General features: G+C 34.7%; 1 protein-coding gene across 2 annotated transcripts; it reads left to right on the top strand.

The window, feature by feature from the left end:
• The first annotated feature begins 180 nt into the window (after positions 1 to 180).
• On the top strand, positions 181 to 15717 carry LOC106108703 (condensin complex subunit 3). Of its 2 annotated transcripts, XM_013289966.1 has the most exons (29): positions 181 to 459; positions 583 to 753; positions 1132 to 1257; positions 1523 to 1671; positions 2005 to 2164; positions 2843 to 3024; positions 3480 to 3674; positions 4341 to 4501; positions 4823 to 5010; positions 5535 to 5633; positions 6145 to 6216; positions 6770 to 6898; positions 7856 to 7969; positions 8360 to 8531; positions 8859 to 8941; positions 9133 to 9250; positions 9466 to 9551; positions 9628 to 9747; positions 9979 to 10146; positions 10925 to 11021; positions 11115 to 11183; positions 11643 to 11708; positions 12366 to 12473; positions 12870 to 13004; positions 13595 to 13747; positions 14092 to 14271; positions 14693 to 14805; positions 15216 to 15310; positions 15625 to 15717. In XM_013289966.1, exons 1-29 carry the CDS (start codon positions 301 to 303, stop codon positions 15686 to 15688), a joined length of 3732 nt encoding a protein of 1243 aa, XP_013145420.1. In that variant the 5' UTR covers positions 181 to 300; the 3' UTR covers positions 15689 to 15717. The 2 variants fall into 2 exon arrangements, with proteins under 2 accessions (XP_013145420.1, XP_013145428.1); XM_013289974.1 differs by lacking the exon at positions 11643 to 11708.
• The last annotated feature ends 136 nt before the right edge of the window (positions 15718 to 15853 follow it).

Below are 15853 nucleotides of genomic sequence, written 5' to 3'. Positions count from 1 at the left end.
TATTTGCTTGCCTCAATTCGTACTTGATAATTTGACGCGGTCATACAGGCCCCACATAGCTACTTAAAGGTTAAAATATTAATCACCACCTTACTATAGACAAATACTTTTTTACCATACGTCTTATAAATCCTATTATGGTAACACTAAATGCAAAAACGTCAAAGTATTCAAAATACAACGGTCATGTCAATTTGAATTTTCACCAATTTTGACGTTAATGTAAAGCGCTGAAGAGTATTCGAAAATAATAATCAAATAAGATTTAAATGTTCTTACAATAATAAAAAAGAATCAGTGATGGCACCATCGGATCCACAAATTCCTCAAACGATTTCAGCATGTCCAAAACCAAATCCTCGGAATATCCCTGTTATGTTTAAGATATTCCAAAATGTTCAATACAATGTTGTTCAACACAAAAAATATGTTAAAGAAATGACTAAACTGTATAAAAAGGTATATTATTTTCCTTATAACTTGTTAGAAGTGAAATCAAGCATGTTAAAGCTATAAAATACTTTGATAAATGTAACTTAGCAACAAATGTCCAGATTTATCCTAGTTTTTCTGTCTTCACAGACCGATCAAGATGCATTCCGTGAGAGCTTTAGGAATGCCCTTCAATACTTGTTTACATTTGGAGACACTAGTGCTAATGTAGACAGAGTAATACAGTTTGTAGCCACCTTTTGCACAAGCTTGGATGATGAAGAAGAGTTTCTTATGTTCATATTTGATATCATTTTTGATGTAAGTATATCTTATCTACCTAACAGCTAACAGATTTGGATGAATGCATATGCCACTAATAAAGTATTTATTAATTCTGTGTGGAAAGATTGCTGGTGACTTATTTTCTAAAAAGATTTTATATTTCTTGTGAATATGACATATGCAAAAATAATGGCTTGTTAACCATCAAAGACTTTTCATAAAATTTTTCAATATTCAGGAGACATTTTCGTCTCTTTGCATTAATCCTTAAAACATTTTTAAAAATTAGTAACATTTTAAAATATTACCTTTGCATAATCTTTTACAAGTTCTAATTTATACTAAATAACTGCAATATTATTAAAGAAAAGATTAAATATGTGTTTTATGTTGAAATGTATGTATCTTTTTTAGTTCCAATGTGTTTCCGGGCAATCTGTGAGATATCGAGCAAGTCAGTTACTAGCATCTGTGCTTGCTGCTCTTGGTAATGATGCATCTCTCGATGATGACCTGTGTGACAAACTACTCGCTTCACAGGTGATGTATTTAATCCTTATAGTGTACTTCTTAAAGGGCAGCATCTGTAGTTCCTTTTGTGTGGTAAATATCTAAGGTATTTAACATTAAGTACACATATAAAGTTGTTTGTTGTTATTTAATATTCAAGTATTTTTATGCAGACTTTCATCCAGCCATATCAAATGCTAGCCACCATACCTTGATTGTCACAATCTGTTTTTTTGCCGACCCCCAAAGCCCTAATTGGTGTAATCTCTAACTTCTTTCTTATAAACTTTTACAGATGCAAAGATTACAAGACACCCGAGGTGCGGTACGGTGTCGTGCTGGGCTGGCATTACAACGCCTGCAGAACCCCATGGACCCTGATGATGAGGTGACCAGAGCGTACCGTTTCCATATGAGCTGTGACCCTAGTTCTTCTGTTAGAAGGTACATTTTCAAATATTAAAACTAAGATTAACCATATGTATAGCATATCTACACTAATGTTATAAAGAGGAAGTCCACATGAATTCGCTGACAAGGTAAAACGACCGCTGCCCATAGACACCGGCATTTGCAGATGGGTTGCCTATTCTTAATTATTTTCTTTTATAAGAAGAAAGTCATATAAAATAAAACATGCCGGGATTTGAATTCATGACCTGTAGATGACAATTTCAGTAGCATTGTAATCTCAGTTTTTTTTCAAAAAACTTTGAAAGTATTTGCAAGATGCATACAAGTATTATGACAGTGGAGACTCATACGAAACATTTTCAGAGCGATAGTGATGTCAATAGCAAAGTGCACTCGTAATGTGCCGTTCGTGTTGGAAAGGCTATGTGATGTGGACGAGGCGGTGCGTCGCGCAGCCTTCCTTTACATTGCCGCTATGAATGTTACACAACTGAGAGTGAGGCAGCGAGTGCTCACACTTAAGGTAAGTATTTTTAGGTTACATCCTGCTTTTCCTGTTATACCAAGATAGATTTGTGTTTTTGTATGTCTATACTAATATTATAAAGAGACTAGCTTTTGCTCGCAACTCCATCCATGGGTATTTAAAGAAACAAAAGTAAGTAGGCTATGTGTTATTCTAGCTTCTTCTATTTTGATGTTTTTGTGACAATTATGAGGTATTGAAATAACTAAAAAACTAGTGGGCTAATTTAAAAAATTCCTTCACCATTAAAAAGCTATGTTATCACTGAGTAACATAGGCTTTTACGGCATTTACCATCTATCATCTATAACCGTTTTTAAATATTCTTTTACTATTAGAATGCTATATTTGTCTCTAGATTTTTGTATACCTCGAGGACGATGTCGTGAGCAAAACATTATAAATTTTAGACCAAAAAGTGTGTATGAAGCTTAAGAATTCAAGTTTAATTTTTATAGTAGCTCTTATGATCGCTAATGATAATTGCTTTTAGAACTATAATTTATGATTTAACCAGCTTTCAGCCGCGTTTCACGCGGAAAAAAAAATAGAAAGCAGCCTATGTGTTCTTCCAGACTATGTTCTACATATTTGCAAAATTTCATCGAGATATGTTCAGCAGTTTAGACTGCAAATTACAACATACTTACGCATTTATAATATTATTTTTTACAGGTAGGATTAACAGAACGCAGTGTGAGGGTTCGTCGAGTCGTAGAAGAGATTTTAATACCGGCGTGGTTGAGTTCATTTGAAGGGAATATTGTACATCTATTGAAAGCTATACGTTTGGACAACACCCTTGATGCTAAGGACTCTCAGTATGTTGCTGGAAAACTACTGGAGTCATTATTCAAGTAATTGTGATTTTATCATTTTTGGGTTTAAAAAAAAAGCAAACTAATCTATTACTCTATGGCGTCAAATAGGCACTGTTAAAAAATATCGTCATTAATTCGTAAATTTAACGCAACTTAACGGTAATATATAATAAAAAAAACATTGATTATTTTCGTAAAGAAAATTATTCTCTATGTTTGACAAGTGTAATATATTTTTTTTTCACCAACGTTTTTTTTAAAAGATTTTTTCAAAAACTGCATTCATTCCCGTAGAATAAAAGCTAAAAAGCATTCGGCTTTCGTTTTTTTTCTATAGAAAGATTGAAATAGTCGAGGGCAACAATCTCTTGTACTTTTCGTACATGATATATGAAAATCGTTTTTTTTAGATTGTAACTTAATTGCGACGCATGATATTTTAATCAATATAATTATTAAAGAAGTTTATTTATAATTTTTCACAATTTCAGACGTTTACCGATATCTGAGCTTTTGGAATGGCTGCCAACGGACAAGACTCTGAGAGTGATACCACCGGAGAAACTGAACAAGGAGAGTGCGTGGTACTGGCGACACCTCGCTGAACATTTACAGAGTATCGACGATGATGACACTCTGCAGACGGTGTTGCCAGATTTGGTCGTTTTTACTGCATATATAAGAACGTGAGTGATCTTTACTAGCTTTCGCCTGCGACACCGTCCGTGTTGAATCATAAAAAACAAAATTGAGTTGCCTATCTATTCTTCCAGACTACCTTCTACATCTATCCCAAATTTCATCAAGATCCATTTAGCCGTTTAGGCTACAAACTATGACAAACATCCCTCAATCTACATTATAGCATTTATAATTTTAAGATTAGTAAAATAGCTATTCTTTCAGCAAATTAGGAAGTAATTTATTTATGTTGGAATGTCACAAATCAGGATTTTTATGTTCTTAAGGTATAGGGCAGAAATCTGATGGTAACTATAACATACCATGAATGACACCTCCCTCTTCCATGTTACTTATCTAACACATCTCAAATGGATGTTTTAATACATAAAATTACGTAAAACATAACAAGACACGAACATAACAGGAATATTACTAACTCCATAGCTAATTCACATTCATACTAAAATCTTAGTAGAATACAAAATGTTTATAATAAGACTGCATATATGTGCAATGTACTTGAATCCAATTAAAATAAAAACATCCTTATACATTTCCCTGACAAATGTTAATTATTATCTTTTGGTTTATTTCGAAACATTTCTATGTAAATTGATAAACATATGCAAGCGAATTTAAACATTAAAGTACTATTTTGTCTATTCCAGTCTAGTAGAGTCCCCCTGCCCTTTGGAGAGTGAGGATCCAGTGAGGTTCAGCACGCGGCAGTATGTGCTGCAGGAGTTGGGGCTGATGCTGCGCGTCTACGATGTGTCTGATCCCACCGGCAGAACTTCATTGCAGGATCTGATCGCTGATGTACTTACTGGTAAGAAAACTTACGCTATGTTGAAAATGATAAGAAACAGTTTTAGATAATGTAGCTTTTTAATGGTGGAAGAATTTCAAAAATCCAAAAATGTAAACCTTTCCTCTTTCTATACTCAATATTAATATTATAAAGGGGAAAGATTTGTATGTATTGAAATAACTCAAAAAATACAGAGCCGATTAAAAAAAAATTAAACCATCAAAATGCTGTCATCAGTGAGTGACTTAGGCTATATTTTTAATTATTTTTTTTAATTCACACGAACGAAGTCGCGAGCAACATCTAGATAACGTTAGTATTATAAATGAAATATTTCAGGTGACTACGGGCCGTTAAACCCGGAAGTGCTGCGTGCGTTTGTGCTGGCTCTGGAGCTGGTGATGCCGGACGTGTCTGCTCGGATGGAGGCTGTCAACACCATGATATCAGCACTCAGAGACCCTGAGGAGCTGGAGGTGTCTCCAGCTCAGTTACCAGCTATGGAGTCCACGGAGGTTAAGTTACAGGTGTGTATCTCACTTCTTACTTATGTAATAAATGCGAAAGTTTAGATGGATGTTTGTTAGAGTTTGTAGCCTAAACGGTTGAAAGGATCTCGATGAAATTTAGCATACTAGATGTAGAGGATAGTATGGTCGAACACAGAGGTTACTTAATTTATTTTTTTAATGAACGCAGTCGGAATCGCGAGCGTAAGCTAGGTTTTATAATGCAGTAAAGTTTTAAACATACATACCTTATGCTCGCGACTCCGACTGCGGGGAATTGAAAAATAATAAAAAAAACGTAAGAACACGAAAAAATGTCTGGAAGACCGGACGTTTTTTTTAAGTATTTGCCAAATTCTTAGATCTATTGAGCCGTTCTGGAAAGGACATGTAACAAACATTCATCTACTCATATATAATTTTCCCCATCTATATTACGAATTTTTCGACTATTTTTTTAATGCAAGGTGAGCTACCGGAATTCGCCAAAATAGCGAAATGACCGTTTATTGTTTTTTTATTAATTATTCCCTCTTTTACAGAGAGCTAGACTCCGGGTATCGCTGAATGTGGCAATGGAGGCACAAGAGGAGGCCGTCAGGGAACAGAACTATGCTCTTGCGGCGGAATGCAAAGCTAAGGTAAATATAATATTTTTTAACAAATTAACAAAAAAAAAATAAACAAATATGTGAAAACCTGATCTAAATCTAATAACAACTAGATGTTGTTCCCGACTTCGTCCACGTGAAATTAAAAAACACCAACCATAGCCTATGTTACTCAGTGATAATGGTGAAAGAATTTTTGAAATCGGCCTACAAGTTTTTGAGTTATTTCAATACATACAAATATCCAAACGTCTAAATCTTTCCTCTTTATAATAGTACTTGTTATTGCTCGCGACTCCGTCCGCGCGGAATTGAAAAAGACAAAAGCAAGTAGCTTATGTGTTCTTCCAGACTATCCTCTATATCTATGCCAAATTTAATCAAGATCTCAGCCGTTTAGGCTATAAACTAACAAACATCCATCCATCTATCCATCCATCCATCCATCCATCTAAACTTTCACATTTATAATATTAGTAAGATAGATTAGTTGAGAATTGATACAATATAGTGTTTCTTTAATGTGTTTTATTTTGTTTAGGTAGAAGATATACAAAGAAGGTTGGAAGACCTAAATATCCAACCTGTGCCTCAGCCGCAGCCTGTTTTACCAGTAATTATAACAATTTCTTTACTTGCTTTTACCTACGACTTGATTGGCACAGAATAAAAAAAACTTGGCAGCTTATATCCTGTCTGTGCCACATTTCATCATGATCCGTTGAGCCGTTCTAATGCCACTTTCTAACAAACATCCATCCATACAAACTTTCGCATTTGTATTAGTAATATGTAAATATCAGAATTAATTCTCACTTCAAATGCGTTGTTTATGGTTCTAACTTTTAAGTTACTTGTGTTTTACTAGCTGTTTCCCGCGACTATGTCCACGCAATATTAAGATAAAAAGTAGCCTATAATATAACCGTCTATGTCAGCTATCCTTCAGTGAAAGTCCGGTCGAAATCGGCCCAGCCATTTTGGATATTATTCGGAACAAACGCGGCTTACGGACAGACAGACAGACAAATTTTATTGCGATTTTCGTTATCAGGAACGCAAATGCATCATCTTCCCGTAATCTGGAATTTTTCTTTTAATATTTCAGACACACCAATTTTATTTTATATATAGTTGTTTTAATTTATAATTTTGTTGTTTTTCAGACTATCAAAGAAAGTAAATCAGATGCTGCCACTCTCAATAAATGTCTGATAATACTAAACGCAGCACTGGACACTCCGCAGCTGATAACCCTAACGCCTATACTACGAATGATATTTAAAGAATTAGAGGTTTGTGTATTAAATTAATATTACACATTAGATATGACATGAAAACTTTTTCACAAAACTGCATCTGTATGGAATTATAGCCCGTGTTCTTCAATTTTTTTTTTATAACATAAGGTGGCAAACGAGCAAGCGGCCATCTGAAACCGCCAAATTGGCGTAGCGACCGCTGCCCATAGACATCCGCAATTGTAGATGCGTTGCCTACCCTTATACGACGGAGGAGGAGACGCACATAAAGAGGATATTTCCCCTTTCTATGCATCTCCACCGTCAAATCCACTTCCTCTTCCCAACCTCTCCTTATAAGAAAAGGGTGGTAAAGAGAAAGGGACTTAAATTAGGCCTCCGGCACCACACTCTTCAGACAAAACACGGAATTGCTTCCATTTCACGCCTGTCTTCTGTGTGGTCGTGATATTACACCGGGCGTACCGGCCTATTCGTGCTAAGATGTTAAAGCGGGCACTACCACTGTAATTACACGATTTTACACATCTATGCCTTTTATCGGAATTCTATCAGCAGTTTAAGCTATAAACTCTAACAAACATCGATTTAAATTTCGCATTTATAATATTAAAGTAAGATTAGCTTCTGCCTGCGACTATGTCCGCGCGGGATTTAAAAAACCTTAGAAAGTAAATTGTGTTCTTCCAGACTACACTCCACATCATCATCACCAGCTCACTACACGTCCCCACCGAGGGGCTCGGAGCCTACCCTAAGGGGTGACTAGACCGTAGTCAAACACTCCACATTTATGACCAATTTTATTAAACCTCTTAAGCTAGTTTCGGAGATGCGTCATAACAAACATCCATCCGTACAATTTGTTTTATATAGGAGTTTTGCTTGTAAAATTCCACGATGATATTAATGCATGTGTTTACGTCATTGTCTCACTAATTTAATAATTTTTAAACTGATTATCATGTTGTTTTATTATTATTATTTTAGGTGGAGATATTTAAAAATGTTGAGATCCAAATCAACGCTTTAGAGACAGTCGCACTCTACGCGATGCTAGATAAAGAGTTTGCGAAGGAATACAAGTCATTCTTCTTTGCTAAAGTATGTATAAAAAAATTAAATAACACATAACCCCTCGCCAAAGGACCCCATGAAAACCTTGCGGCTTATTCTATTTCTTTTTCGCTTGACATTTTATTTGAATTCATTCTCCCCTCTAAAATAGCGTTAAAATATAAAGTCTAGTGTGTCATAAATGAACAGTTTTTTATTAAAAGAAAATTATTCTAATTTAAAAAATTGTTAATTTAAATATTTAATTTAAAAAAAAAAGTTGCTTAGTGATAACACAGCTTTTTAATGGTTTTAATAGATTTTTTGAAATCAACCCAGTAGTTTTTGAGTTATTACAATACATACAAAAATTTGAAAATACAAATCTTTCCACTTTATTATATTAGTATAAAAGTATAGATTTATTTAATTTTTCAGTTAATAGATACAAGCAACGAGCCGTTAGTTACGACAGCTCTGAAATGCGTGATGGATCTTCTGTGCGTGCACGGAGTCACTGTGTTCGATGACGAGGCGGATGCTGCTAAAGAAGATTCTAGAATGAAGAGGCGCACCACTAACCGCACTATTGAAGATACGGTGGATGAAGGTAGAAAATATTCGAAAAAATAGATATTAAATTCTAACTACCAAGTATATGGAAAAGAATGGATGTTTGTTAGAGTTTACCTCGTAAACTGCTGAACGGATTTCTATGAAATTTGTCATAGATGTAGAGGATAGTCTGTAAGAACACAGAGGCTACTTGCTTTTTTTAATTCCACGCGGACGGAATCGCGGGCAAAAGATAGTATATATAGACATATATAGAAAAGAAAAAAATGGTGTTTATTATACTTAAATTAATTGATAGGTAGAATACTAGTATAGTATTTTATTCTCTGTGGTTTAAATTAATGTTTTTTTTTTATTTCAGAAAGCATATCGGAATCAGTGCTATCTTTAAGTCCAACACACAGCACTGTTATAAAAGTATTATTGCAACTAATGGATAGCTCAGTAAGTTTTTAATGCAGAATTTTATATCCGTCTCTTTCATTCTCTTTGAAAAAGTGGAGATAGCAATAGTCGTCACAATTTAAATTTTTATTTTACTGTTAACAATTTTGTAAATATATTCTATGTATGTAAATGTATGTATATGATAACAAAACAGAGGGTTTTATTTATTTATTTAAATATTTTCACAGTGTGCGTCGTTCAGACTTATAATAGTGGAAGGTTTTTGTCGACTGATACATCTTGGTCATTTGGAGTCCCCCTCCATACTGAGCAGACTGTTGCTGCTTTGGTTCAACCCTGCTACAGGTGAGTTAAACGTTTCTTTAATTAACTTACTTTTGTTTAAAATCTACTTGTCTAAGTTTTTTAAGTTAAGAAGTGAAATAAGTAGTAGTAAAAATTTGATTAATGTCTTTTTTAGTTAAAGTTTTAGTTTAAAATTTGCAATCCCTTCGTCAATTATATCATATATTATATTGAACATAAATAAAATTTATATAAGCGATTTATATACATTTTAGCTGATGAAGACATGCTGCGTCAAATTATCGGAGTCTTCTTCCAAACATATCCGATTAGCGTCGACGGTGCTCAGGAACAAATACAGGTAAAGACAATTTTTATGTTTTTTTTTTTATACAAAATGTTTTTATGTATATTTCATGATTATTTCATTATTTCAGAAAGCAACTTTACCTACATTACGGGCGTTAGCAAATGCACCTTCATCTTCGCCCATCGCTGAAATAGATCAAGAAGCTGTGGTCCGCTTTATCGTCTCACTCACAAGAGTCAATCATGAAGTATGTCGCCGCCATTGTTATGTCCGGTTCATACTTGGCCAGTACAGTTGGACAGTCATAAATTGTATCGACTCACTGGCGCCATTTAATGTTTATACTATACAACTCAATTTCCAGTCCAGTTATTAAGCTACTGACCAACTGTACTGGCTAAGTGTAGACCCCGCATAATTTTATTAATTAAAACTAACTCTTAACAGTCATTGAGTATTGTTTCTGTTGTGTTAATAGCTAGTTGACAGTCAAGGCGGGATGGCTGTCACGCTGTGCGGCGCGCTATTACGCTGCCCAACACGTCCAGAAGCGCCGCTGGCGTGCCGCGTGCTTGCGCTACTGTCGCCCCCACGTGACGCGCAAGTCGCTGCCGACCTCGCTAACACGCTGCGGGATCTTATAAAGGTAAGTCTGAGTGACTGTCACGCTATGTGGCGTGCTATCCTGCTGCCCGCCGTGACCGGAGATGCCTCTGGCGTACCGCGTGACGCTCAAGTCGCTTCTGACCTCGTTAACACGCTGCGGGATCTTATAAAAGTAAGTCTAGCTTGAGAGACCGTCAGCTGTGCGGCGTGCTGTCCCGCTGCCCACCGTGGTTGGAGTCGGCTCTGGCGTGCCAAGTAATGTCGCTGTCGACTTTGTTAACACGCCGGGAGTTCTCATAAAGTTTGGTCTTACCTGAGTGAGCTGTCACGGTATGTGGCGTGCTGTCACACTGTTCGCCGCGGGATGTATGGGTTACTGTCGATATAACACACTGCATCATATTGTAACTAAAGTTTCACCCCAAAGTTACTTGACAGTTACGCTGTACGAGACGCTATCACACTTCCCGCTGCAGAACTCAGAATTTTTTGTTAACATGTTGCATAGTCTTATACATTACATACTAAGGGCCTGTCCCACCAAATTGTAAATTGTCTGATAACAATCCAACGTGTAAAATATGTGACGGAAATATCGACTTTGTTACCTTATCAGTAATGCCATTTTTAAGCCATCTGAGCCTCTACCAGCCAGTGGTGAGACAGGTCCTTAGTATCTTTCAATTTCAAATGCCATGCCATTGGCTGATAATTATTAATGAGTAACCATGGCAACATTGCTTCTGTGATGCTAGTAGTTTTGTTCCTTTCTCGCGTGTTGTATTTTTTTTAATAAAAATTAAATTATACATTTTCAGGATCTAACAGAGAAGCAATCGACACGCAACCTTATGAGATATCTTGGCTCGCTGGAGGCTATGGAAAGATCCTCCATCAATAAAATCTCCACCACAGGTAATAAAATGATAAAATTTATTTTATTTCAAAGTATAAAGTTAACACAAAGTAGGTTTCTCATGCAGCTTTTCTACCTACTTTCTCTTATAGTTGCATCGGAAGGAACTATGCAAGTAGAAGACAGTTTGACACAAACAAGGCGAACTACGACCTCTTTACGTAAGTATACAAAACTAATAAACTTTGTCACGTAACAGAAACATTTTTTTTTCATTCAATCAGTTAATCTTAAATCTTTTGTTGTTACCTTTTTCTCAACTCGAAACTCCTTTCTCTTGTAATTGAAAAAGAAAACATGGTAAATAGCCTATGTTCTACCTCTGTGCAAAATTTCATCAAGATTCCTCATCCATCCATACATCCTAGCTATCAACCATATATTATTAATAGCTTTCGCCCGCGACTCCGTCCGCGTGAGATTAAAAAAACAAAAGTGAGTAGCCTATGTGTTCTTCCAGACTATCCTCTACATCTATACTAAATTTCACCGAAATCGTTCAGCCGTTTAGGCTACAAACTCTAACATCCATCCATCCATCCATCTATCTAAACTTTCGCATTTATAATTTTTCCCTTCCTGTTCATTGCAAACAATTTATACAGATTGTTTTAATAAAGGTAAACCGCGTTCTTTCTTGGATAGAAGAAGGCGTCATCCCAATTTCGTTCTAAAGTGGTATTTATGTATGTAAAAGAAATTATAACAGTAGATTATTAGTATAACAAAGGTTTTTTAGTAAATTTTATGTTAAATATAGATTTAAAAAACATCACGTAGTATAAATCATTTAAAATAATATGTGTCTTTCATAAATTTTGCAAATAGCTGTAGTATGTAATGTAGTGTATATATGTAGATACTAGCTTTTACACGCGACTCCGTCCTCTGTCAATTAAAAACAAATAAAAATATATGCCAAATTTTATCGAAGTACCTTCAGTAGTTTAGGCTACAAACTCTAACAAACATCCATCCATTTAAACTTTCGTATTTATAATATTAGTATGAAGTATGATTAGTTTATGTCCTATACAGGGTGATTCTTAACGGACGAATCAACGGCTTTGTGGAGTTAGAGGACCGCAATCACATTCAAGGGCAAAGTATATTGCCCGATTTTCTGTAGTTTTAAAGTTATTTGTTTTTTGTAAAAAATTGGAAAATCAAATATACTATTAAATTTTGCCTGTACATCCAAAATAATGTAAAGTTTACTGTTTGTAGTATAGTCCTCTAACTTCACAAAACCATTGATCCGACGAAAAAAATCATTCTGTATAATATTTTTAAATACAAGATAAGAAACTGCAATTTTTATATGGCAATTTGTATTTTTCCAGCTCAACCGATCGGTCGCAGCACTCATGTAGTTATCAACGAAACTGTTGAAGAGGAACCAGAAATTGACGAGACGTCCCCAACTGAAATGCCTTCTAAAATCTCTCATGGTAACATATAGAAAATAACTAATGTATACAACCTTTAATCATTATTAGTTCAAAGAATACTATAAATTATTTTGTGCAAACACTCTTATTTAAAACGCATAGTATATCCACTAGGACTCTAACTTAACTTATTGAGAAGTCTCGTGGGAACAAAATGTTTTTCGTACTGTAGCCAACGGCAGATCCAGCGGGGGGTCATGACCCCCCCTGAGCTGGTTGGTCAAGCTCTTGACTTGACCACTACTATGTGACCCCCTCCTGGCGCCAAAGCTGGATCCGCCCGTGACTGTAGCTGCTATGTTTACTTATTTTACACCATTTTCTATCCTCATAAAGGCTTTTACATATATTTTCTGAACTAATAACCGACCATATATAATTTTATTAATATTTCAGAGCCGGAACATACAAATAAAAGTTTACAATCAGCTAAAAAATCTATGGAGAGTGAAACACCTGTAACTGATCCCAATGAAGTTCATTCAGACAGCAGCGGAGTGTCTCCTGTCAAGAAACCTAAAGTTGCTAAAGGTAATGTATTAAAAATAATTACTTTTTCAATCAAATCATGTGAAAAAGACGAAATATTTGTCTATAACGAAGTAAAATCATATAATAATCATATAAATATGATAAAAGCAAAAGCTACGATGGATGGATGGATGTTTGTTAGCTTTTGTAGCCTAAACGGCTGAACGGATCTCCATGAAATTTGGCACAGGTTTTGAGCATAGCCTGGAAGAACACATAGGCTACTTTTTATCCCGGGAATAGTTACAGTTCCCGTGGGATCCATTAAATTTAGTTTTTTAATGTTTATTCGATCATTCTGCAACGGTTCAACATATCTTATTGAAATTTGGCACAGATATAAAACAAAGTCCGGAGATCACACGGGATACGTTTCATCCCCGAGGAATGTCCAGATCCCGAGGGATACGTAGCTTTTTGTTATTTATATAGTTCGTATGTTTTCTAATACCACGCGGACGAAGTCGAGGGCAACAGCTAGTTAATAAATAAATTAACAAACAAAGTATTTCCCTTCTATTTGCAATATTTTTGATTGCATTTACGCTATTTATATTATAGTATTTAAATTTTATTTCATATGTGTTTAGGACGAAAAAAGAAGACAACCAAGAAAACAGAAAAAAATGAGACCGAAAAGAAGACACAAAGCAAGAAAAAGACTAAAGGAGAAGAAGTAAAGGAGATTGAAAAAGGCATAAAGAGAACTAGATCGCAACGATCTATCGAAGATGTAGATCGAGGTATTACTGCACCTATATTTGTACAGTCAGCTAAATAAACATGTACATAACATTTACAAATATTTCAAAACTTATATACACAGTATATAGACAGTTTTCTCTTGAATTAAAAAAAGACTTAGTAAACTATGTGGTCTTATGTAGCTGACTGTACAAAATCCTTCCGTTCTGTTTGCATAAAACACAGATAGCAATATGTTTTAGTACAATTAGTATAATTAAATGTAAAATCAATATTTCTTCACAATTTCTTTGAAAAGCTGCAATAAGGTGTTATTTTTACTAAATTTCACTTTACATACTATTTTTCCTTTGAAATTAATGCAAATTATAACTATTTACAGCAAAACAGGTATCCAAAGGTAAAAAGAAGACATCTCCCAAACTTTCTCCATCTCTCTCTCCCGCCGATGATCAAGATAGATGCAACGTGAGTGTGAGAAGGAGAAGAGATACGCACTCCGCCTCTACTTCTGAGTCACCTTCTAGTGGAAAGAGTGATGACATACCAAAAACTAAAACAGGTATTTGTCAGTTTTACAAAGTTTTAGTATATTAGTTATTTATTTTAATATTTCTACTTACTATTATGGGCGTCGCTAACCGGTAATTAAGGGGGAGATAAGGGGGGGTGGGGGCCTAGTAACAAAACTAGTTTTGTTATTCCAATAATTTTATCAAAACGCTCTAATATTTTAATTAATAAGTAACAAATCGTTTTGGCAGTTGTCAGTCGAAACTTTAGTGTAATTTTATTTATTTTACGGTTGTCGACTCTAAAGGGAGATGTCCTCTTAGCCCTGGTGACGCTTTTAACGTTAAAATTGTTAAAGATGTTATGATTTAAATTAATTGTAACTATTGAAAACGTTGAAACACCATTTAAAATAGACTTTTGTAGTAAACATAGTTATGTTTAGGTTTTTAATTATGTTTTTTTAATAGGGAACCAAAATAAAAGATCGTCCCGCAGTAGTGCCGCCAGTTCTCAGGATTCTATCTTCGAGGACTCTGCGGACGAAACTCAGCTGCACACTATTGTATATGATAAAGAAATTGTAAGAAAATGTTACTTTAATAAATCCGAAAGTTTAGATGGATGGATGTTTGTTAGAAGATATCTTCAACGGCTTAACGGAACTCTAAGAAATTTGGTATACCATAGATGTAAAGCATGGTCTGGAAGAACACATAGGCTACTTAATTAGTACTAAGTACTAAGTTTTTTTTAAAGCTACAAAGTATTCGCCAACTGCCGCCAATGAGTCAAAACAAATCATTCCAAGCCAGTGTAACTGTCCTATTGGATATGAAATTAAATTTATTATTTAAGGCTGCAAATTTGTTTGAATAAATTAAAACATATTACAAGAGTTTTAAAACTTCAATATAAAAAGTATGATGTACTGTTGTGTTTCTGTTGAAGCAAAAATAATGTATATTTCAAATTATATTTAAAATATTCTAGGTACAGTCTCTTCTAGAAGATTCTAGCGAATTGATCGATGTGAAGCAAAAGTCTGGAAACGTCACCATACCAGAGACACCTAGCGGCAGCGAAGAGTAAGTTCATACAACTAATATGAATGCAAAAGATTTCTTTTCGAAAGACCAGTTTTCAATTAAATTTAGTATGTAGAACAGTCTGGAAAAAACACATTTTTTTAATTCCGCGCAGAGTCCCGGAAAAACCTAGTATGTAATACAAATGTATGTATAGATTGTATTTGTATCACTGTTGAGTAATCGTGAGTTTTATAATCTTACTGGTCATATTACAAAGTGACGGCTATGCGCAATAAATTGTAAAGGGCATTTCGATAGCAACAATGTCCTTATTTATTTGTATTTTACATTTTTTAAAATATTGTTTTCAGTTCGGATTCAGAACCTGAACCGGTACCAGTGAAAGGTAAAGGGAAAGTCGGAAAAAAGAAATAAAGAAGTAACCTAAGTTATTTTTAATTTGTCAGAAATATATTTACAGCAGTTAAATACGTTTTACAGATATTCTGTGAATGAATACAGCCTTTACAATTTCTTCAAACATAATGTGCCAATTTATTTATAATGCTGGTCGTATTGTAATAGTTTCGTTATAAAATT

The sequence above is a fragment of the Papilio polytes genome, unplaced genomic scaffold, assembly GCF_000836215.1.
Source record: "Papilio polytes unplaced genomic scaffold, Ppol_1.0 DF824269.1, whole genome shotgun sequence".
NCBI classification, from domain to species: domain Eukaryota; kingdom Metazoa; phylum Arthropoda; class Insecta; order Lepidoptera; family Papilionidae; genus Papilio; species Papilio polytes.
The sequence above is the reverse complement of the archived record's forward strand: the minus strand, read 5'-3'. Positions and strand labels throughout refer to the sequence as shown.